We start from the raw sequence: 26,025 nt of genomic DNA on the forward strand, positions 1-26,025 counted from the left end.
CCTGCCCTACTGTAACGTCCCCATCATTTCCATAAACGAGCGTCAGTTTCGCTGCATCACACACCGCTGTCAATTTGCGCGTTATGTGGGGTGGATTTATCATTCAGTGCAATGCAGTTTAGAGCTACGGTTCTCGTTTGCACGGTAAAATCCGACTTGAAGGCTCCGAGAGAGCTATATTAAAAGTACTAAACATAACATGGCATCGGACAGAATTTGCCATGCCGTCGCACCATCACAAACCAGTTGAGTTCGGAACAGAGATCTAAATGGAAGCCTGAAGAAAGGTAAATCTGACTGTTCATGTGTGTCTCTTAGGCTGTTCGTTTATGATTTTGAACCATACGCTATGTTACAATTACAGTAAAGGGAATGCCGTTCGTGCAATGCAACGTGGGCTGGTCCGTGCATGTTGTTTTTTAAATTGGTTGAAATTATCCGAATGAAAATGATAAAGGAATACATTGACTGAATTATCTTTGAATGTAAACGCATCTACCACGATGTAACTGCATAGTTTCAATGTTACAAGTTATGTCCCACCGATTCTGCGATTGATATGCTACATTACAAATACTGTATATATGTATATACACACATGCGCAGGGTTTGTTTCATTGGTTCATTTCATAGGCTACACATTTGCAGCATAGGCCTACATATTTTTTCTTATTCATTTTAACCTTTATTTAACTAGGCAAGTCAGTTAAGAACAAATTCTTATTTACAATGATGGCCTACACCGAACGAAGCCAATTTTGCGCCGCCCTATGGGACTCTCAATCACGGCCGGTTGTGATACAGCATGGATTCGAACCAGGGTGTCTGCAGTGACGCCTCTAACGCTGAGATGCAGTGCCTTAAGACAGCTGCACCAGTCGGAAGCCATAAAGAGAAAAAACATTTAAGTAGACATAACAATTAGATGAATGAACAAAACAAAGACATTTGATGTTGATTAATAAACCAGCTCGGAGACTTCCTTCACAACGGAGTGTGTCCGTTTATGACAGCGACTGGTGCTTCTAACAACGTACTGGGAGCTAGATGATTTGATGATGGGGATGCTAGATTATGCAGTTGGTTTGCTGGCCCTGATGTTGGCCTCAGCCTCTCAGTATCCTCTCTGTAATGCCAGGTCGGGTGATGCATGCAAGCAAAAACCCCAAGCCCAGATTGTTGAACAGATACTCTAGCAGGGGTTGGCAATTCCAGTCCTCGAGGGTCCAATTGGTGTCACAGTTTTGCCCCAAGGTAACACAGACTCCAGTAATCACCTAATCATTATCTTCAGTTTAGAATGCAATTTGATTAATCAGCTGTGTTTTGCCATACGTGTTTAATGCTTTTTGACCTGTCCCCAAATGAATATAGTTGGTTAAGAGTTAGTTTTGATATTTCAATCTGCGTGGTCTGATCGCGTCTGGTTTGGGTGGACAAAATCAACATGCGGGCACACGCTTGCATTGTAATGATTTTTATTTTTTTTACACATACATGTCATTCAGTCATTGCGCCCACACTGCTCGCACGCATCAATGAGCTTCTGTGTAACCAGGCACTAACATGCTGACCAGACCGCACATGTGCCTGCACTGACTTTAAAGTCAATAATACAGTAGAAAAAATAAAAATCTATGTACAGTGAGTGCAAGGGAGGTAAGGCAATAAATAGGCCATAGTGGCGAAGTAATTACAATATAGCAATTAGACATTGGAATGGCAGATGTGCAGAAGATGAATGTTCAAGTAGAGATACTGGGGTGCAAAGGTTCAAGATAAATAAATAAATAAATACAGTATGGGGATGAGGTAGATTGGATGGGCTATTTACAGATGAGCTATGTACAGGTGCAGTGATCTGTGAGCTGCTCTGACAGCTGGTGCTTAAAGCTAGTGAGGGCTAGTGAGGGAGATATGGGTCTCCAGCTTCAGTGATTTTTGCAATTCGTTCCAGTCATTGGCAGCAGAGAACTGGAAGGAAAGGCGGCCAAAGGAGGAATTGGCTTTGGGGGTGACCAGTGAGATATACCTGCTGAAGCGCATGCTACTGGTGGGTGCTGCTACGGTGACAAGTGAGCTGAGATAAGGCGGGGCTTTACCTAGCAGAGACTTGTAGATGACCTGGAGCCAGTGGGTTTGGCGACGAGTATGAAGCGATGGCCAGCCAACGAGAGCGTACAGGTCGCAGTGGAGGTTAGTATATGGGGCTTTGGTGACAAAACGGATGGCACTGTGATAGACTGCATCCAATTTGTTGAGTAGAGTGTTGGAGGCTATTTTATAGATGACATCGCTGAAGTCGAGGATCAGTAGGATGGTCAGTTTTACGAGGGTATGTTTGGCAGCATGAGTGAAGGACGCTTTGTTGCGATATAGGATGCCGATTCTAGATTTAATTTTGGATTGGAGATGCTTAATGTGAGTCTGGAAGGAGAGTTTACAGTCTAGCCAGACACCTAGGTATTTGTAGTTGTCCACATATTCTAAGTCAGAACCATCAAGAGTGGTGATGCTGGGTGGGTGGGCAGGTGCGGGCAGCGATCGGTTGAAGAGCATGCATTTAGTTTTACTTGCATTTAAGAGCAGTTGGAGGCCACGGAAGGAGAGTTGTATGGCATTGAAGCTCATCTGGAGGTTAGTTAACACAGTGTCCAAAGAAATTGCTAGGTTACTTGTAGTATTACAGAGAAGCAACAACAAATAAATATACACACACACACACACACACACACATACTAACTCTCCCAGGATGACCCAACATGTTTTCAAAGACTCCATCCACCCAAGTCATAAACTGTTCTCTCTGCTACTGCACGGCAAGCGGTACTGATGCACCAAGTGTAGAACCAACAGGACCCTGAACCGCTTCTACCCCCAAGCCATGAGACTGCTAAATCGTTAGTCCTTGCCTCGATTCGGCAGTCTAGTCCAGATCATCATGGCATTTGTAGTTGTTTATGATAGCCACATTAGCAGCTAATTAGCATTTCATTTGGGGGGGGGGCGGTAAATACAGGCAAATATATTGATAAAAGTAATCTGTCCTAGAGAGATTTACACGGTTATCAAAACGTCACGCCAGGGTAAGCCTACATGAAACACAGCTTTTATTCGAAGTGTTTCTAAAATTCCCTATGGGAAAAATGAACGGTGGAAAATGATTGGAACCATTTCCCTATTTGACCGCTAGGTATTATGGGTATTATGACACCTCCACTGTGGAGATGGATTATCTATCCTGTAGCCTAGTTACTTTATTCCTAGTTATATTTGCATATCTACCTCAATTACCTCGTACCCCTGCACATTGACTCAGTACTGGTACCCCGTGTTTATAGCCAAGTTATCGTTACTCATTTTGAATTTATTATTACTTTTATTATTTTGTGTTATTACCTTTATATTATTTCTCTATTTTCTTTCTCTGCGTTGTTGGGAAGTTAGCCTTTCACCTGTTAGTTTCACCTGTTGTTTACGAAGCATGTGACAAATACAATTTGATTTGATGACTCCATCCTTCAGGACCTTTTTTTGATTGTAAACCACAGTGATTGAACTAGCTCACTGGGAGAGTCATCAGAAGCTACAGCAGATGTCCTTTGTGATTGCGTGCGTGCGTTCATTGCTTTCTGCGCTGCGGAAGCTATGCTGATGCGTGTATCTCTGAGTGGCAGGATCTGTCTGTTTTATTGCCACACATCAGTGCTGTGGCTGAGACAGGCTCTCTCCTGGGTCATAGCCCTAACACTGCTGCTGGATAAAGGCTTTACAGCTGAGGCTGGGGGCTGGGGGCTGAACCTGCAGTACACAATAATAGTCCCTTGCACAGGGGCGATTCGCAGTGTAAAAGCCGAGTAGCCAGTCGACTGGTACAGGCAGTAATAATACATGAGTGTAAATGTTGTTACCTGAAGTGACAGAAACATATTTGGAAAGCAGAACTAACATGCTTACTAGCTGCATTTTACTGCGGGAATGGTTACTGGCGGAATTCATGTGGCAACATAGTACAGAAAGGAAGTCAGGAATTGATGTTCTAGGGTGTCCAATCGCAGTAGTATCAGGAATTGATGTTCTAGGGTGTCCAATCGCAGTAGCATCAGGAATTGATGTTCTAGGGTGTCCAATCGCAGTAGCATCAGGAATTGATGTTCTAGGGTGTCCAATGGCAGTAGCATCAGGAATTGATGTTCTAGGGTGTCCAATCGCAGCAGCATCAGGAATTGATGTTCTAGGATGTCCAATCGCAGCCGCATCAGGAATTGATGTTCTAGGGTGTCCAATCGCAGTAGCATCAGGAATTGATGTTCTAGGGTGTCCAATGGCAGTAGCATCAGGAATTGATGTTCTAGGGTGTCCAATCGCAGTAGCATCAGGAATTGATGTTCTAGGGTGTCCAATCGCAGTAGCATCAGGAATTGATGTTCTAGGGTGTCCAATCGCAGTAGCATCAGGAATTGATGTTCTAGGGTGTCCAATCGCAGTAGCAACCACGATAATCTCCAGCTGTTCGGGTTCTCCTCTGCATAGAGACTGCATTGTGTGTAAGTGGTGTCTGCTGAGCTGGCTCTTGTTGGAGCCAAAGGCTTATCTGTACGGATCAGCGCCTTCTACGCTGCACAGTTCAGAAAGGAAGATTCTGCAGCAGAAGGAGCCTATCTCTATGGATACTTCCTGTAGAACTCCAGGGATCGCTGTTGTGTGCTACAGTTTGCCTTCTAGTCTGCTGACATCGTCACAAGCTCAATGGAAACCAAGAGTTTTGTTTGATGCATAGGGCCTATATGGTCAGATGGAATTAAACGTATGCCCCAGTTACACCTGCCAGCTAGGGTTACCTAAAAGAGCTCAACTACCAGGCTATGCCAGTTGCTGTTTAATGAGGGGAACCATTTCATCCAGTATAAGACAGGTGGTGACGGGGACCATCTCAATCAGTACAAGACAGGTGGTGACATGGACCAGCTCAACCAGTACAAGACAGGTGGTGACGGGGACCATCTCAACCAGTACAAGACAGGTGGTTACGGGGACCATCTCAACCAGTACAAGACAGGTGGTTACGGGGACCATCTCAACCAGTACAAGACAGGTGGTGACGGGGACCATCTCAACCAGTACAAGACAGGTGGTGACGGGGACCATCTCAACCAGTATAAGACAGGTGGTGACGGGGACCATCTCAACCAGTATAAGACAGGTGGTGACGGGGACCATCTCAACCAGTATAAGACAGGTGGTTACGGGGACCATCTCAACCAGTACAAGACAGGTGGTGACATGGACCATCTCAACCAGTACAAGACAGGTGGTGACGTGGACCATCTCAACCAGTACAATACAGGTGGTGACGGGGACCATCTCAACCAGTACAAGACAGGTGGTGACGGGGACCATCTCAACCAGTACAAGACAGGTGGTGACGGGGACCATCTCAACCAGTACAAGACAGGTGGTGACGTGGACCATCTCAACCAGTACAAGACAGGTGGTGACGTGGACCATCTCAACCAGTACAAGACAGGTGGTGACGGGGACCATCTCAACCAGTACAAGACAGGTGGTGACGTGGACCATCTCAACCAGTACAAGACAGGTGGTGACGGGGACCATCTCAACCAGTACAATACAGGTGGTGACGTGGACCATCTCAACCAGTACAATACAGGTGGTGACGGGGACCATCTCAACCAGTACAAGACAGGTGGTGACGGGGACCATCTCAACCAGTACAAGACAGGTGGTGACGGGGACCATCTCAACCAGTACAATACAGGTGGTAACGTGGACCATCTCAACCAGTACAATACAGGTGGTGACGGGGACCATCTCAACCAGTACAAGACAGGTGGTGACGGGGACCATCTCAACCAGTACAAGACAGGTGGTGACGGGGACCATCTCAACCAGTACAAGACAGGTGGTTACGGGGACCATCTCAACCAGTACAAGACAGGTGGTGACATGGACCATCTCAACCAGTACAAGACAGGTGGTGACGGGGACCATCTCAACCAGTACAAGACAGGTGGTGACGGGGACCATCTCAACCAGTACAAGACAGGTGGTGACAGGCCACCTATTGAATCATGAGCAATACAATGGACCAGGCAAAACTATCAAAAATATACTATTGTATTACAATAAACTTATTTCAGTTACAGGTTAAAAAACAACTGGCAATCTTCTTTCTTCAAGCAAGTATCGCAATAATACATACCCAGATGGTGTCTTCTGCTCTACTCAGGCAATAATACATACCTAGGACTTGAAATCATGTACTGTCACTTTAAGACCATCAAATTACATTGCATATCATAGTATCATCATCATCATCATCATGACAAATCTACCTGACGAAGCCACCATCACCCAGAGCATGGGGAGGGGCCAAGTGACAAGAACTACAGAAGAAGAAACGATAGCCGACTACCCTAAAGTCCAGCCTATGACATGCCCACCATATCTTTACAGGCCTTTTAATATTTAGCCTACCCTGTGTTTATAGCCTAACACATTGTGCAGATCAGCAATGATCTACTCCAGTGTCTCTGGAGTAATACCTTGGCGCCATTTTCTAGGTGAACTCTTTTGTTTATTCTTTGCCTGCACCCTGTCCCTGGCAATATTATCGGCATTGCCACAAACACTTTATTATCCACAGCGCTTCCTCTGTTTGTGTCATTGTGCCTCTTTCAATCCATCAAACTTCATTAATAGATGCCTTTTCAAAGTGCTTAACAAATGAAATAATTACAGGGTGAATTGTTGACCCGCTGTTGGCTCCTCAGCATAAAGCACCTAGCTTCTCCACTCCCCTAGTTCAGCCTAAAGCACCCAGCTTCTCCACTCCCCTAGTTCAGCCTAAAGCACCTAGCTTCTCCACTCCCCTAGTTCAGCCTAAAGCACCCAGCTTCTCCACTCCCCTAGTTCAGCCTAAAGCACCCAGCTTCTCCACTCCCCTAGTTCAGCCTAAAGCACCTAGCTTCTCCACTCCCCTAGTTCAGCCTAAAGCACCCAGCTTCTCCACTCCCCTAGTTCAGCCTAAAGCACCCAGCTTCTCCACTCCCCTAGTTCAGCCTAAAGCACCCAGCTTCTCCACTCCCCTAGTTCAGCCTAAAGCACCCAGCTTCTCCACTCCCCTAGTTCAGCCTAAAGCACCCAGCTTCTCCACTCCCCTAGTTCAGCCTAAAGCACCCAGCTTCTCCACTCCCCTAGTTCAGCCTAAAGCACCCAGCTTCTCCACTCCCCTAGTTCAGCCTAAAGCACCCAGCTTCTCCACTCCCCTAGTTCAGCCTAAAGCACCCAGCTTCTCCACTCCCCTAGTTCAGCCTAAAGCACCCAGCTTCTCCACTCCCCTAGTTCAGCCTAAAGCACCCAGCTTCTCCACTCCCCTAGTTCAGCCTAAAGCACCCAGCTTCTCCACTCCCCTAGTTCAGCCTAAAGCACCTAGCTTCTCCACTCCCCTAGTTCAGCCTAAAGCACCCAGCTTCTCCACTCCCCTAGTTCAGCCTAAAGCACCTAGCTTCTCCACTCCCCTAGTTCAGCCTAAAGCACCCAGCTTCTCCACTCCCCTAGTTCAGCCTAAAGCACCCAGCTTCTCCACTCCCCTAGTTCAGCCTAAAGCACCCAGCTTCTCCACTCCCCTAGTTCAGCCTAAAGCACCCAGCTTCTCCACTCCCCTAGTTCAGCATAAAGCACCCAGCTTCTCCACTCCCCTAGTTCAGCCTAAAGCACCCAGCTTCTCCACTCCCCTAGTTCAGCCTAAAGCACCCAGCTTCTCCACTCCCCTAGTTCAGCCTAAAGCACCCAGCTTCTCCACTCCCCTAGTTCAGCATAAAGCACCTAGCTTCTCCACTCCCCTAGTTCAGCATAAAGCACCTAGCTTCTCCACTCCCCTAGTTCAGCCTAAAGCCGAACATTCACTGACTTGGTTGAGTTTTCACTGACTGACACACGTTCACAGCCGTCACGCTGAGACAGTCACACCACACTCACACCATGGATTTGCAGTAAGGGAAATGTCTGTGGTGCAATACAAGTGATAAGCTTGAGGTTGGCCCACAAATATTTCCTATCTTCTTGACCTAACCCCAGTATACTGTCTGTCTGGTGTCTACGTAGGCAGTTCCTGTACCTAACCCCAGTATACTGTCTGTCTGGTGTCTACGTAGGCAGTTCCTGTACCTAACCCCAGTATACTGCCTGTCTGGTGTCTACGTAGGCAGTTCCTGTACCTAACCCCAGTATACTGCCTGTCTGGTGTCTACGTAGGCAGTTCCTGTACCTAACCCCAGTATACTGCCTGTCTGGTGTCTACGTAGGCAGTTCCTGTACCTAACCCCAGTATACTGCCTGTCTGGTGTCTACGTAGGCAGTTCCTGTACCTAACCCCAGTATACTGCCTGTCTGGTGTCTACGTAGGCAGTTCCTGTACCTAACCCCAGTATACTGCCTGTCTGGTGTCTACGTAGGCAGTTCCTGTACCTAACCCCAGTATACTGCCTGTCTGGTGTCTACGTAGGCAGTTCCTGTACCTAACCCCAGTATACTGCCTGTCTGGTGTCTACGTAGGCAGTTCCTGTACCTAACCCCAGTATACTGCCTGTCTGGTGTCTACGTAGGCAGTTCCTGTACCTAACCCCAGTATACTGCCTGTCTGTCAAAAACCAAACTACTAGGAGTGCAGCTAGACAGCTGCTTATCATGGTCATCTCAAATAAATCATCTACAATGTACAACTGCATGCATGATCAGAAGGATAGATAAATATTTACCGGGAAAGATTCTTAAGCAAATAACACAAGCTTTCATTGAGAATCAGGTGAAGTACTGTTCTGTGGTCTGGGGAAATGCATCAGCAAGTGAAGTTAGGAGGCTGCAGAATGCACAGAACAAAGCAGCAAGGATTGTTTAAAGGTGGAGATATGGTTCTTCTGTTGTAGTCACACACACAACGTTCTTGGTTGGTCATCAGTCAACAAGATAATTGAAAAAACATGCTGATTTTATTTCATAATATACATCATTTAAAACGGCCAAACTCTATTTACAACGGTATTCAGTTGGTAAGAGACATTCAGTCAATACTAGGAATAGATTGTCCACCATCTATGTGTTATCCAGACAGAAAAGAGAAATAGGCAAAATAAAGAGCAATAAAGAAATTGAATCATTTATCTGAGCAAACCAGAAACCTTTCATTATATAAATTCAAACAATACTTTAAAACCATTTAAATATAATACATAGGGAAGTTGTGCTGGACTATGGTAGATGAAGAATCAATCTATCGTTTTAGACTGTTAGAGTATTTATCTGGTCAATATGTCAGTGTATTATGTCTGTTTGTAACAGTGTGTTATGTGAAAATGTGATGGTATTATAAATTGTGTTTTAATGTTGAAGGACTCTTGGAAGATTAGTCCAAATTAGGACTAAAAGAGATCATAAAATCTCTCTTCTCTCGCTCTCTTCTCTCCTCTCTTCTCTTTCTCTTCTCTCTCCTCACTTCCCTCTCTTCTCCCTCTCTCTTCTCTCCTCGCTTCTCTCTCTCTTCTCCCCCTCTCTCTTCTCTCTCTCTTCCTCTCTCCCTCTCTCTTCTCCCTCTCTCTTCTCCCTCTCTCTTCTCCCTCTCTCTTCTCCCTCTCTCTTCTCCCTCTCTCTTCTCCCTCTCTCTTCTCTCCCTCTCTCTTTTCTCCCTCTCTCTTCTCCCTCTCTCTTCTCTCCCTCTCTCTTCTCTCCCTCTCTCTTCTCTCCCTCTCTCTTCTCTCCCTCTCTCTTCTCTCCCTCTCTCTTCTCTCCCTCTCTCTTCTCCCTCTCTCTTCTCCATCTTCCTCTCTCTTCCTCTCTCTCCAGTGGGGTTAGGCGGCCATGGACCTGTTCAGCCAGCTGATCCTAGTCATCTTGGTCACCAGTTTCCTCTCCTTCCAGTGGCTCTTCCACCGGGTCAGTCCCTGGGTCTCCCCCCGCGCCAGTCCTGGCTTCCTACGCCTGGCAGACCAGCAGAAAGTGGAATGGAACTCAAGGTACATTGGCTACTGGCTGCAACACTGATATCATATGATCGTCCTTCGTGTGTCACTACATACATGATCATTTCGACAGTCTGCTATAAATCTGTTATTGTTGTTCATGTGTCAATGCCTCAAGTCACCCAGATGTTTTCACAGGTCAATACTCAGGTCAATACACAGATCATTTACACAGGTCATTTACACAGGTCATTTACACAGGTCATTTACACAGGTCATTTACACAGGTCATTTACACGGGTCAATACACGGGTCAATACTCGGGTCATTTACACAGGTCAATACACAGGTCAATACACAGGTCATTTACACGGGTCATTTACACGGGTCAATACTCGGGTCAATACTCGGGTCATTTACACAGGTCAATTACACAGGTCATTTACACAGGTCATTTACACAGGTCATTTACACAGGTCATTTACACAGGTCAATACACAGGTCATTACTCAGGTCAATACACAGGTAATTTACACAATGTGGCTCCTTATCTGGGGCGGCTGGTATCCTAGTGGTTAGAGCGTTGGACCAGTAACCGTAAGGTTGCAAGATCAAATCCCAGAGCTGACAAGATAAAAATCTGTCGTTCTGCCCCTGAACAAGGCACTCTTCCTAGGCCGTTATTGAAAATAAGAATTTGTTTTTGACTGACTACTTAAATCAAATAAATCGCACCAGATGCTCTTATCAAAAGATCTGCCGTGAACACTATTATTACATCATGTATTCCAAGAATGTTCCATGACTCATAACCATCATGTTGTCATGACCACCCCACACATTCTCAGTTATTACAACCGTCCATGTATTATATATTGACTTACTATTGACTATTGACTTGACTATTGACTTGACTATTGATTTACTATTGACTTGACTATTGACTTACTATTGATTTACTATTGATTTACTATTGACTTGACTATTGACTTGACTATTGACTTGACTATTGATTTACTATTGACTTGACTATTGACTTGACTATTGACTTGACTATTGACTTGACTATTGACTTGACTATTGACTTGACTATTGACTTGACTGTCTGCAAAGGCACTGCTGTTTTGAAGATTACAGATGAGCCTCAGATGACCCTGTCTGTGAAGGTTCTGTAGTTGTCTGGTCTTGGTCTGGCCCGTGCCAATGGCCAGGGGGAGAGATGAACAGACTGGCAGACAGACTGGCAGACAGACTGGCAGAGAGTCAGTCAGTCAGATAACAGAGAGTCTGTCTCTCTGCTATCTGACTGACTGTCTCTCTGCTATCTGACTGACTGTCTCTCTGCTATCTGACTGACTGTCTCTCTGCTATCTGACTGACTGTCTCTCTGCTATCTGACTGACTGTCTCTCTGCTATCTGACTGACTGTCTCTCTGCTCTCTGACTGACTGTCTCTCTGCTCTCTGACTGACTGTCTCTCTGCTATCTGACTGACTGTCTCTCTGCTATCTGACTGACTGTCTCTCTGCTATCTGACTGACTGTCTCTCTGCTCTCTGACTGACTGTCTCTCTGCTATCTGACTGACTGTCTCTCTGCTATCTGACTGACTGTCTCTCTGCTATCTGACTGACTGTCTCTCTGCTCTCTGACTGACTGTCTCTCTGCTCTCTGACTGACTGTCTCTCTGCTATCTGACTGACTGTCTCTCTGCTATCTGACTGACTGTCTCTCTGCTATCTGACTGACTGTCTCTGCTATCTGACTGACTGATTCTCTGCTATCGGACTGACTGACTGATTCTCTGATATTGGACTGACTGACTGATTCTCTGATATCGGACTGACTGACTGATTCTCTGATATCGGTCTGACTGCCTGATTCTCTGATATCGGTCTGACTGCCTGATTCTCTGATATCTGTCTGACTGCCTGATTCTCTGATATCTGAGTGACTGACTGACCCCTGAACAGTGTTTCATCTCATTGGGCTGAATCTGTCTGCTGGTGGCCGTGCAACCAGAGAGTTAATTCACCCTGCGCCGTCCTGCGCTCTGCACAGGAACGCTTAATCTGCATCACCTATTACAAAGTGTTTTATCACAGATTTAACAAGGTGTGTGTGTGTGTGTGTGTGTGTGTGTGTGTGTGTGTGTGTGTGTGTGTGTGTGTGTGTGTATTTTATCACAGATTTAACAAGGTGTGTGTGTTTCATCACATATTTGACAAGGTGTGTGTGTGTGTGTGTGTTTTATCACAGATTTGACCAGGTTTCTGTGTGTTTTAGGACGGTGTCCACACTTCATGCCCTGGTGGTGGGGTTCTTTTGCCTCTACATCCTGCTGTTTGACGACGCCGTCAATGAAGACCCCGTCTGGTGAGGACTCTGTTGCTTTGTTGTAGTGTGTGATGGTAGCATGGTGTTGTGTACATATCGTTACTGTATGTTATATAGAACCGTGTTGTAATGTGTTGAATGTTTTTCCCGTCTTTTTCTGCCAACAGGGGAGATCCCACACTTGTGAAGATAAATGTTGGCATGACAACAGGCTACCTCATATCTGGTGAGATCTCACTGACACACTTTTGTCGCATACACACTTTCACTGTTCCTCGTTCACTACAGGCCGTCTCAATGTTCCTCGTTCACTACAGGCCGTCTTTCACTGTTCCTCGTTCACTACAGGCCGTCTCAATGTTCCTCGTTCGCTACAGGCCGTCTTTCACCGTTCCTCGTTCACTACAGGCCATCTTTCACCGTTCCTCGTTCACTACAGGCCGTCTTTCACCGTTCCTCGTTCGCTACAGGCCGTCTTTCACCGTTCCTCGTTCACTACAGGCCGTCTTTCACTGTTCCTCGTTCACTACAGGCCATCTTTCACCGTTCCTCGTTCGCTACAGGCCGTCTTTCACTGTTCCTCGTTCACTACAGGCCATCTTTCACCGTTCCTCGTTCACTACAGGCCGTCTCAATGTTCCTCGTTCACTACAGGCCGTCTTTCACTGTTCCTCGTTCACTACAGGCCGTCTTTCACCGTTCCTCGTTCACTACAGGCCGTCTTTCACCGTTCCTCGTTCGCTACAGGCCGTCTTTCACTGTTCCTCGTTCACTACAGGCCATCTTTCACTGTTCCTCGTTCGCTACAGGCCATCTTTCACCGTTCCTCGTTCGCTACAGGCCGTCTTTCACTGTTCCTCGTTCACTACAGGCCGTCTCAATGTTCCTCGTTCACTACAGGCCGTCTTTCACTGTTCCTCGTTCACTACAGGCCATCTTTCACCGTTCCTCGTTCACTACAGGCCATCTTTCACCGTTCCTCGTTCACTACAGGCCGTCTTTCACCGTTCCTCGTTCGCTACAGGCCGTCCTGGCCATCTTTAGCCACACTTCGGCAACATTGGTTATCGACATCGGGAACATCGGCTATTTCAATTGTGTTTTGTCCTTTTTGTCTGTACCAGAAAATGATTGTTGTTTAGTTTCATTTCTGAACCCAGCTTTTTGTTCACCTGCTGCAGTATGTTCTCAGTTAACCCCTGTGTTGCTCTTTTCCTTTGTCTTCCAGATCTGCTGTTAATATTTTACTATTGGAAGGCGATAGGCGACAAGTTTTTTGTAGTGCACCACCTGGCTGCGCTGTATGCTTACTACTATGTACTGGTGAGTTCCCTATTGTCCAATAGCAGAACATGTAGGCATGATGGGAAAGATACAGCTAAAGGTGAACAGCTGTGTGATGGTGATGGCAGGGAGGGTGAGTGAGTGTCATGCTGTGTGATGCTGAACGCAGGGCTGGGTGAGTGCTAACAAAGCTTTGCTCCTGTTAGGTCCACTAGGACTCTGCTTGTGAGAACATCTGACGTTAACCTACTGGCACTAATTTCACATGTTCTTCTAAATGCCTCTCATTAGCTAGTCCTCAGCTGTTGAAAAGACAAGCAGGAAATCCGTTAGATTAGAATGAGGTCAAACTCTACTGTAGGCTTGGCTTTAGGATTCTGTGTTCAGTCACACAAATTAGATGTTGTGTTGTCCAGTTTTGGGGAGTTGCTTGTTGATTGTCTCTTGTTATGAAAAGGGTTGTGGTTGTGGTACAAGAAATATGTGTTATTTTGTGTTTAGGATGATCGTTAGCGATAGTTTGGATTGAAAGAACATTTGATAGGTTTGATATCGTTGAGTTTCAGGTATGATCATGCTTCATCAGCACTGTCTTGTCAAGCAACTTGTCTCGTTTGACTGGACAGTGACAGAGAAACTGGTTATAACCACTATAACAACTGTTTATAATGCTGAAACAGGTTGTAAACTGGGTATAACGCTGAAACGGGTTGTATGCTGGTTAAAGCCACTATAACCACTAGTTATAATGCTGAAAAAGGTTTTAAGCCCAGTCATCCAGGACACTGCTGTTCACCCTTGGTCTGTAGTCTTCTAGGTCACCTGGTTCTATAGCTCATGATTATGGCTATGATGACAGTGTTGCTATTTTTTGCATGGAATGCTTAGTGATGGTAGTGGCCGACACCCTCATTTCCTTTCCCTTCCTCATCACCTTCCCATTAAAAGCCCTGCTTTTCTTTCACTGACCCCTCAGCCTTATATAGAGCTGTGCTGGACTGAGCTGAGCTGAGCATGCCTCCATTTCTCCTGGCTTTCCCAGGTCTCTAACAGTACTGTGTGTGCATGCCAAAACAACTTACTTCCTACCTCCTACTGTTCTGTCTCCTTTCTCTCACACTGCCCCACTATTTCCACAGTTTCTTCTCGCTTGTCTGTTATGGCAGAGGGCCCTTGAAAGCAACTGAAATGTTAATGATAACACTTTGCCATGTATGATGCTTAAATGCATCTCGTCTATGAATGTGTGCTCACTGAAATGCCCCACACTAGCTCTGTGAGGGCTCACCTACCTAACTTCAAGCCTCGAGCGTCTCTGTTTTAAATTATTTCATTTTTTACCTTCATTTAACTAGGCAAGTCAATTAAGAACAAATTCTTATTTTCAATGACGGCCTAGGAACAGTGGGTTAACTGCATTGTTCAGGGGCAGAATGACAGATTTTTACCTTGACAGCTCGGGGATGTGATCTAGCAACCTTTCGGTTACTGGCCCAACACTGCCGCCCCAGTAAGGCAAAGATCATGTCTTGATTCAGGCCAACCCAAATCCTTAAACCTTTTTACAATAATTATCCCTTAGCATTGTATGCGAATTGTATTCCTACCCAACTGGATTAAATGAATACACTTGAAGTACAACAGTATATGCATTGCAAAAGCTACCCTATCGGAGATGCAATGCATTCCTATGTAAATGTCTTTTTTTTTTTTTACCTTTCATTCTAGAGACAGAAAGTCCATTATGTTAAAGCAACGGAGCAAAATGAACGGTGTTGTTGAAAACGGCAATACTTCTACTACTTAAGATAATTGACCATGAGGTTAAATTGTCTTGCTGCTACAACTGACAGGCCATCAGAAGGACGGATGACACGGTGGTTTAGACCATACTGTCACTGAAACATTCGTGACTTCTTAGCATGGTCAACATGAAGCACTTTATCAACATAAAACCCTCATTAACTATCATCCGACTTAATTCAGAACTTACTAATTGATTGACTTACTTTTTTTGTGTGATTCTTTTATTTATTTTTTATTTAAAAAAAAATAAAAAATGTAAATCAAAGCTGGTATATGTGAGTATGTAGTTAATTCAGTGACTAGGCATATTATTAGTTAAACCGGCTGTTATATTGCAGATTGTCTTCTGTTATTATTATGTCATACTAGATCAGTGGAAAAACAATAAGGTTATACTCAGAACTTCTGGTCAAATAGCTTGCTAAACAAAGCAAATGAATTCATAGGCTAATATTTGATTGCTATTTGAGTTCTAGAACTCATGCTAACCTATCAACGTTGGTGTTGCTTCTTTTTGTTGCTCGTAACTGTAGTTACACCTTTTCCCCCCCCCTAATCTGTCTGTCTATCTTTATCCTTTGCTAATATGATTTCTTAAAATAATATAGGCCCACAATCACCAGCAAAACATTCAAGCAAAAAAAAAAAAACGACCAAATTCAAATGAGGTTTTGTAGGATGTAAAATGTTCAGACCAGGGCTGACTCGTCTGGACTGAATCCTTCCTGTCTTGTCTGCTACACTGACCAGATCTGACCTATCTGTCCAGTAACAGTATGGACTTACCAGTATCTAGACGTATTAGCATAGAGATGCTGGGAAAGTTCATATCCTCTCTGGTATAGACTTGAAGCAAATGCATTGTGTCCTGACACGTCCATATCTTGAGAGTGAGTACATGCCATTTATGAACTTTTGTTATAAGGTAAGTTTCCCCTTTTGGTGTGTGCTATTTGGATCATTTTAGCCTGTGTTAGGCCTGAAATAAATAACAAATCATCAATCTACACACAATACCCCATAATGACAAACCAAAAACAGGTTTTAAAAATTTCTGCAAATTGATTTTTAAAAAAACGAAAAAAAACGGAAGTATCATATTTACATAAGTATTCAGACCCTTTACTCAGTACTTTGTTTAAGCACATTTGGCAGCGATTACAGCCTTGAGTCTTCTTGGGTATGATGCTACAAGCTTGGCACACCTGTATTTGGAGAGTTTCTCCCATTCTTCTCTGCAGATCCTCTCAAGCTCTGTCAGGTTGGATGTGGAGCATCGCTGCACAGTTATTTTCAGGTCTCTCCAGAGATGTTCAAACGGGTTCAAGTCTGGGCTCTGGCTGGGTCACTCAACTCCATTCAGAGACTTGTCCCGAAGCCACTCCTGTGTTGTCTTGGGTGTGTGCTTAGGGTCGTTGTCCTGCTGGAAGGTGAACCTTCACCCCAGTCTGAGGTCCTGAGCGCTCTGGAGCAGGTTTTCATCAAGGATCTCTCTGCACTTTGCTACGTTCATCTTTCCCTCAATCCTGACTAGTCTCCAAGTCTCTACCGCTGAAAACATCCCCACAGCATGATGCTGCCACCACCATGCTTCACCATAGGGATGGTGCCAGGTTTCCTCTAGACGTGACACTTGACATTCAGGCCAAAAAGTTCAATCTTGGTTTCATCAGATCAAAGGATCTTGTTTCTCATTGTCTGAAAGTCTTTAGGTGCCTTTTTACAAACTCCAAGTGGGCTGTCATGTGCCTTTTACTGAGGAGTGGCTTCCGTCTGGCCACTCTACCATAAAGGCCTGATTGGTGGAGTGCTGCAGAGATGGTTGTCCTTCTGAAAGGTTATCCCATCTCCACAGAGGAACTCTGGAGCTCTGTCAGAGTGACCCATCGGGTTCTTGGTCGCCTCCCTGACCAAGGCCCTTCTCCCCTGATTGCTTAGTTTGGCTGGGCGGCCAGCTCTAGGAAGACTCTTAGTTAATCCAAACTTCTTCCATTTAAGAATGATAGAGGCTACTTTGTTATTGGGGACCTTCAACGCTACAGACATTTTTTTTGTACCATTCCCCAGATCTGTGCCTCGACACAATCCTGTCTCGGTGCTCTATGGACAATTCCTTCGACCTCGTGACTTGGTTTTTGCTCTGACATGCACTGTCAACTGTGGTGTGTGCCTTTCCAAATCATGTCCAATCAATTGAATTTACCACAGATGGACTCCAATCAAGTTGTAAAGACATCTCAAGTATGATCAATGGAAACAGGATGCACCTGAGCTCAATTTCCAGTCTCATAGCAAAGGGTCTGAATACATATGTAAATAATGTATTTCAGTTTTTTGATTTTGAATAAATTCGCAAACATTTCTATAACCTTTTTCGCTTTGTCATTATGGGGTATTGTGTGTAGATTGATGGAAAAAAAACTAACAATGTAATCAATTTTAGAATGCAACTTAACAAAATGTGGGAAAAGTCAAAGGGGCTGAATACTTTCCGAATGCACTGTATGCATGGCTAATCATGGCTAATCATGGCACATTTGGCTAGTGGCTGAATGTCTACTCGTAAAATCCTGGCTGTATGCGCACACTATGTTGTTAGCAGTGGTGCTAACAACAAGGGAATGTAATTTAGCTGTTTCACTGCCAAAACTCACCCTTTTCAATGAGTCACTGAAGCCTCATAGCTGTTCTCATAGCTGTTCTCATCGAAATCATGTGAATGGGTTTATTAGGGTCTACTGGAGATGAAATGGAACAACCGATGAAATGGATAAATCCTTCAGAAGTTAGCTGAGCCTCCCGTGGGATGAGCCTTTTTCTGTTTGATCTGAAAAATAGAAGAAGAGCCGACCTATATTCAGAAAGTGATTTCAATTATTTAATTTTAGATCTGAAAATGTCTCCTTTTAATCTCAGCTTTGGTTCAGCACTGACAGATCAAAAGGTCTCTTCACCAAGATATCTGTAGTAGAGTTCTAACCCTCACGTACAGTATGTAATACCAAGTCTGTTTGAGAGTACCTTTTCCCCCGCTTGTTATTGCCGTTGGAAAATACATTTATCTTTGTATCTTAATATTGAGTGATCATGAAATGTACGTTTAATGCGCTGAAAAGTTCACTATGGTAAAAGTGAGATCTTCATTTTTTTTTTATTAATTATCACATGACTTGTGTTCTTTTGTTATTGATGATGGATTAATCTTTGTGGGCACAAACGGTGCGAAGGCCTCACTTTAACTGCTGTGATGTTTGACCAAATGAAAAAGCATTTTGACTCCCTTCCTTTCCTGTTTCATTGTTTCTTTCTGTTTTCTTTTTACGTTGTTCCTCCAGAGACAAGGAATGTTGCCTTATTTTGCTAACTTCCGTCTGCTTGCAGAGTTCTCCACGCCGTGTGTGAACCAGCGGTAAGTCTAAGATGTATATAAACACATTTATTATGTCTATGGTAGGTACCACCCACACTGAGGCCTGAACTTTCTAAAACAAAACTTTTTTTTTTTAACCTTTTATTTAACTAGGCAAGTCAGTTTTTAGAACAAATTCTTATTTACAATGACGGCCTACCGGGGAACAGTGGGTTAACTGCCTTGTTCAGGGGCAGAATGACAGATTTTGACCTTGTCAGCTCGGGGATTTGATCTTGCAACCTTTTGGTTACTGGCCTGCCGCCCCATCTTAGACAGGGCAGTGACACTCAGAGACCTTGCAAAGCTGCTGCGGAAGAAATACCCTTTGTTAACCCTCATACTACCTACATATTTTACACACATGAATTACCAACGGGGGTCATTTTGACCCCAAGAAGAAACTGTTAGAGATAATCTTAACAAACTATCAACTTCATTCTTATCAAAACGTCAATAAACATGGAAATAATGTTTTGAAATAAAAAGTAACCAAAACAGACTGTTCTTTTACCAAAATTACAGTTAATTAGTATATTCCGTAAAACGAAAATATACATTTTTCCCTTAAATAATGTGTAGCTTTTCTTTCCAAAGTACAATCCACTTAAGTACAAAAAACAACAGATTTATGGTAATTTCATTGTAATGCCATTACATATTTTGAAGTAAATACACATTTTGTCATATTTATCTTGTAAAAAAAACAGCTGCCATTACATTTTTTTTTTTGTTGAAAAAAAGTGATTAAAAAAGTGATTCATCCATTGATCTTGAGAGACAGTGTCCAACAATTTATTAACTTACACCAAAGCCAGTATTATCATTGCTGCTAGTGAAACAATGGGAGAGGTAGGGCCTGTGGCAGGAAGCTTTAAAAAAACATGCCTAAATCCTCATTTCCAACCAAATGTTATAGCAACCCAAATATCCTAACAAGTTGCACATGTAGAATATTGGAGGAATTCTGGTATTTATATAACCTTTCCCGTGAAATATTTATTTTTCAGAGAAATCAAATCAAACTTTATTTGTCACATGCTCCGAATACGACAAGTATAGACCTTACCGTGAAATGCTTACTGACAAGCCCATAACCAACAGTATGGTTCAAGAAGAGTGAAGAAAATATTTACCAAATAAACTAAAGTAAAAAATAATAAAAAGTAACACAATAATATAACAATAAAAAGGCTGTATACAGGGGGTACCGGTACCGAGTCAATGTGGAGGCTATATACAGGGGGTACCGGTACCGAGTCAGTGTGGAGGCTATATACAGGGGGTACCGGTACCGAGTCAGTGTGGAGGCTATATACAGGGTATTACGGTACAGAGTCAATGTGGAGGCTATATACAGGGTGTTACGGTACAGAGTCAATGTGGAGGCTATATACAGGGTGTTACGGTACAGAGTCAATGTGGAGGCTATATACAGGGTGTTACGGTACAGAGTCGATGTGAAGGCTATATACAGGGGGTACCGGTACACAGTCAATGTGGAGGCTATATACAGGGGGTACCGGTACACAGTCAATGTGGAGGCTATATACAGGGGGTACCGGTTCAGAGTCCATGTGGAGGCTATATACAGGGGTTACCGGTTCAGAGTCCATGTGGAGGCTATATACAGGGGGTGCTGGTACAGAGTCAATGTGGAGGCTATATACAGGGGGTGCTGGTACAGAGTCAATGTGGAGGCTATATACAGGGGGTACTGGTACAGAGTCAATGTGGAGGCTATATACAGGGGGTGCTGGTACAGAGTCAGTGGGAGTCAATCCAGAAACCTGGATTCAAATCAACTTTTTTTTAGATTTGCCCTAGAATAACTACTTTCGGGGAATACACACCACTACAGCTGTGTAGATTTACAGCGTATCTGAGTTCCGTTTTGCAGTTCTATTAAGTATTTATACCATTGGCAGACTCTATTCCATTGGCATAGTTTTATATGCACAAAAATAAGGTAATTTTGGTTTTGTACACAGTCGTACGATATGTGGTACAGAAAAGGACAATCTTAGGGGAGTACATGGGAAAGAGCTATATCTCTGTAGATGATCTGTCCATCTGGTCTAAAGCACTGATACAGGTCCCCCTCCACCTCTGGTGGTATGGATAACATGTTATTATGTCTCCAGACGTCCAAAATGACCCCAAACATCCATATTGATACAGAAACACTAAACAATGATTTTGTATTTATTAAGAACAAGTTGATTGACAAAGTCATGAATAATTGAATAAACCATTTTTGGGCTATGATAAAAAAAAAACATGCCTCTGGTGTCAAAATGAGGCATGCTTGAGGGTTGATTTGTTTAAAGCCAAGTCCCATACACCCATGTTTACGATTTTCATATATTGATTTTACTGGATATGTTTTATGTTCACACGTGTGAAAGATGTTGTTTGAATCCTGTTAGGCCCAAAGTTAAACTTCAGTTTGCTCATCCTTTACATCGCTGTACTTTTTCTTTACATCGTTGTTCTGACTGTGACTTTCTTTACATCGTTGTTCTGACTGTGACTTTCTTTACATCGTTGTTCTGACTGTGACTTTCTTTACATCGTTGTTCTGACTGTGACTTTCTTTACATCGTTGTTCTGACTGTGACTTTCTTTACATCGTTGTTCTGACTGTGACTTTCTTTACATCGTTGTTCTGACTGTGACTTTCTTTACATCGTTGTTCTGACTGTGACTTTCTTTACATCGTTGTTCTGACTGTGACTTTCTTTACATCGTTGTTCTGACTGTGTCTTTCTTTACATCGTTGTTCTGACTGTGACTTTCTTTACATCGTTGTTCTGACTGTGTCTTTCTTTACATTGTTGTTCTGACTGTGACTTTCTTTACATCGTTGTTCTGACTGTGACTTTCTTTACATCGTTGTTCTGACTGTGCCTTTCTTTACATCGTTGTTCTGACTGTGACTTTCTTTACATCGTTGTTCTGACTGTGACTTTCTTTACATCGTTGTTCTGACTGTGACTTTCTTTACATCGTTGTTCTGACTGTGTCTTTCTTTACATCGTTGTTCTGACTGTGTCTTTCTTTACATCGTTGTTCTGACTGTGCCTTTCTTTACATCGTTGTTCTGACTGTGCCTTTCTTTACATCGTTGTTCTGACTGTGACTTTCTTTACATCGTTGTTCTGACTGTGTCTTTCTTTACATTGTTGTTCTGACTGTGACTTTCTTTACATCGTTGTTCTGACTGTGACTTTCTTTACATCGTTGTTCTGACTGTGACTTTCTTTACATCGTTGTTCTGACTGTGCCTTTCTTTACATCGTTCTGACTGTGACTTTCTTTACATCGTTGTTCTGACTGTGACTTTACATCGTTGTTCTGACTGTGACTTTACATCACTGTACTGACTGTGCCTTTCTTTACATCACTGTACTGACTGTGTCTTTCTTCCAGCTGGTTCTTTGAAGTGTTAGGTTACCCCAAGTCCTCCAAGCCCAACATCGCTAACGGGATGGCAATGGCCCTGGTCTTCTTCCTGGTTCGCATCGCCGTCATGCCCCTCTACTACAGCCGCATGTGGTCTGTGTACGGCACCGAAGCCTTTTACCGCGTCCCGCCGGAAGGCCGCGCTGCCTGGATCATCTCCAGCGTCTCGCTGGATGTCATGAACGTCATGTGGATGCATAAGATCGCCCGCGGCTGCTACAAGGTCATGTGCTCGGCCCGACGGCACAAAGTGGAGACACGAGATAATGGAAAGACTGACTAAGAAGCAAGAGGGATGGTTGATGTAATGGTTAGGGGAAACCCATTGAACCACTGTCCCCTTTGTAGTGCACAATTGGATTAGTACCTGACTGTTTCAGGGGTCAACTAACTCACACCAAAAGCCAAGTCTCACACAGACTGAATTTTATGCTAGTTGACGCAGCACATTTTTGCTCCCCTTTTGAGATTGGAGCATTGTGCTGGATGTGGACAAAGGGACAATAACTGGGGCAGTGGTTGGTGAAACTGTTAGCAACACTTTCTGTGCATGGCCAATTATTTTTCTGTGCATTTTATCACAAAAGAGGCATGTCTGGGATGACGTGTCTGTTTTTCCCCAGCACTTCACCAAGTCAAACGTTTACTGCTTGTTCCAGACCATAGACTCAATGTGTGATGTTCATGTGCTCCCCAAAGGAACATGAAGCCCCTCACTTAATGTTGCTCTTTTTAATATTCTGGTTGTCTGAATCCCATAGGTTATAGATTTACATTTTGAACACAGAGGAATTAATTATTGTTCAAATGGTGAGTACAAATAAAATAACAGTTTTTGAAAATCAGTTTTTTGGGACACAACCAACCCAACCAACCTATCTAACCCAAATAGCCCGACCAACCCAAATAGCCCGACCAACCCAAATAACCCGACCAACCCAATTAACACATGCAGGAAATCTTGTTGTAATTGTGTCATTAAAAATCTGCTGTCTGTCTGCTGAGGAAGGGCGGAGTCTAGCGTCTTCCTGTTTAAACCCAAACTGACTGTCTGTCAGAACACTGGATGGACATCTAGTGCAATCAAACCTATATCCAAGATGAGTGAGTTCAACTGAAAGAAACCTCTCAGTGAGACACTCTGATACAGAGACCGGCCCTGGCTCAAAGACAGACAGACCCCTGGCTCAAAGACAGACAGACCCCTGGCTCAAAGAAGACAGACAGACCCCTGGCTCAAAGAATACAGACAGACAGACAGACAGACAGACAGACCCCTGGCTCAAAGAATACAGACAGACCCCTGGCTCAAAGAATACAGACAGACCCCTGGCTCAAAGAATACAGACAGACAGACAGACCCCTGGCTCAAAGAATACAGACAGACCCCTGGCTCAAAGAAGACAGACAGACCCCTGGCTCAAAGAAGACAGACAGACCGACCGACCCCTGGCTCAAAGAATACAGACAGACCCCTGGCTCAAAGAATACAGACAGACCCCTGGCTCAAAGAATACAGACAGACAGACAGACCCCTGGCTCAAAGAATACAGACAGACAGACAGACCCCTGGCTCAAAGAATACAGACAGACCCCTGGCTCAAAGAATACAGACAGACCCCTGGCTCAAAGAAGACAGACAGACCGACCGACCCCTGGCTCAAAGAATACAGACCGACCCCTGGCTCAAAGAATACAGACAGACCCCTGGCTCAAAGAATACAGACAGACCCCTGGCTCAAAGAATACAGACAGACAGACAGACCCCTGGCTCAAAGAAGACAGACCGACCCCTGGCTCAAAGAAGACAGACAGACCGACCCCTGGCTCAAAGAAGACAGACCGACCCCTGGCTCAAAGAAGACAGACAGACCCCTGGCTCAAAGAAGACAGACCGACCCCTGGCTCAAAGAAGACAGACAGACCGACCGACCCCTGGCTCAAAGAAGACAGACCGACCCCTGGCTCAAATAGAGTGAGGCCTCCTATGGGCCACTCACACTCTGGTGAAAGTTAAAGTTGGTAAAGGGGGAAAGTTAAAGAAGAAATGTATAAATGGATTCCTTACATTTGTCCAGCCGGGTTCGATTTAGAAGGATTTTGGTTCTAAATATTCATGTTGATATTTTTGTTTCAATCAAAAATGGGACTGATGTGGGTACACTTTGCTGATTATGCCATAGGATATGTCACGCTGCTTGCTTGTCTGACCAAAAGGATGTCGAAAGGGAAACTTTGAGAATGTGTGAGTTGAAGCGATAGGGAAATGCATCGTGAGAGTTGTCAGCTGGATTCTGACATTCCTCTCTGATTTTATTTGCCCAGATGATATAAGACGTGTGACCTTTTTGTCCTCAACATTTTCAATAATTTATTAGACTTTAAATACCATAATCATGGTAACAAGTTGTTTTTCTCTTTTTCCAAACCTACTGTCAATACCAACGTATCTATACAGTCAACTGGTGCATGCTGGAATTAATTGTATGTACCGGGTATCAGATCAGTATGGAACTTGAGGATACGCCATGTTTGGACGAGGGGCCATTGGGACAATGTTATTGGATGAGTTTGTCCCCTCTGAGCTCGACCAATGGCTACTAACACTCACCTTGTTCTAAGATCTTGGTGTAAGGAACTTCTTCTGAACCGCATTAAATATTTATTACCAGTTATGTACTGGAGCAACTCCTCAATGTTTGTGTCTACATACACGGAGTGTACCAAACATTAGGAACACCTTTCCTAATATTTAGTTTCACCCCCTTTTGCCCTTAGAACAGCCTCAATTCGTCGGGGGCATGGACTCAACAATGTGTCGAAAGCGTTCCACAAGGGATGCTGGCCCATGTTGATGCCAGTGACTCAACCCAGTGTGCCTGGCACCTACTACCATACCCCGTTCAACGACACTGAAATATTTTGTCTTGCCCATTCAACCTCTGAATGGCATACACATACACAATCCATGTCTCAAGGCTTAACAATCCTTCTTTAACCTGTTTCCACCCCTTCATCTACAGTGGATTTAACAAGTGACACTAATAAGGGATCATAGCTTTCACCTGGTCAGTCTTTTCATGGAACGAGCAGGTGTTCCTAATGTTTTGTACACTCAGTGTATTTTTAATTTAAGGATACGTGTAATTTATTTGGTAAGAGGTATTCATGATGTATCTTTTTTGTAGATTTATGAGGAAACGTTTTCATGATACAAGTAACATACATTTATAATCAATGTATATTATGCCTGCCTTTTCTCTGAGCAGTTTAGTTTAATGGGCACATACACGCATTAAAGACTATTACTTGTAATTACTTAAGATTATTACTTATGAAAAGGTGTGTCATACCACATTTGCATTTTACTGACTGAATTACTTTTTTAAAAACAAAGTAGATTTGACAAATGTTTTTGTGTGAGGATACTTAATAAGAAATACTAGCATTGTCCTCATCCAAAATGAAAAGTTTACTTTTCAAAAACCTTTTCATTTATTGACATGTGTACTTTTATTTTCTATGGTGGACACAAAGAAGCATATTTTTAATGGTCTGTGAAATTAAAGAGGATACTCCAGTCATCATATTTGGCCCTTGTCATGTTCTGCAGTCTTGTTTTTACAAATTTAAAATGTTTACATTTTTAACACAAATTTAAATTTTTTTTAACACAATTTACATTTTTAACACATTTTAATTGCACAGCAATCTTTTGTTACAACTTTTAATTTGTGTTCGTTTCTAT

At 43.6% G+C, this 26,025-nt stretch overlaps 1 protein-coding gene across 1 annotated transcript; it reads left to right on the forward strand.

Moving 5' to 3' along the window:
- The first annotated feature begins 5 nt into the window (after positions 1-5).
- On the forward strand, positions 6-25,864 carry LOC106590651 (TLC domain-containing protein 4-B). The gene is made up of 7 exons (XM_014181786.3): positions 6-287; positions 9,862-10,031; positions 12,263-12,352; positions 12,481-12,539; positions 13,542-13,636; positions 18,739-18,812; positions 22,245-25,864. Exons 2-7 carry the CDS (start codon positions 9,877-9,879, stop codon positions 22,558-22,560), a joined length of 789 nt encoding a protein of 262 aa, XP_014037261.1. The 5' UTR covers positions 6-287; positions 9,862-9,876; the 3' UTR covers positions 22,561-25,864.
- Positions 25,865-26,025: the final 161 nt, after the last annotated feature.

This window comes from Salmo salar, chromosome 29, assembly GCF_965601325.2.
Source record: "Salmo salar chromosome 29, fSalSal1, whole genome shotgun sequence".
NCBI lineage: Eukaryota > Metazoa > Chordata > Actinopteri > Salmoniformes > Salmonidae > Salmo > Salmo salar.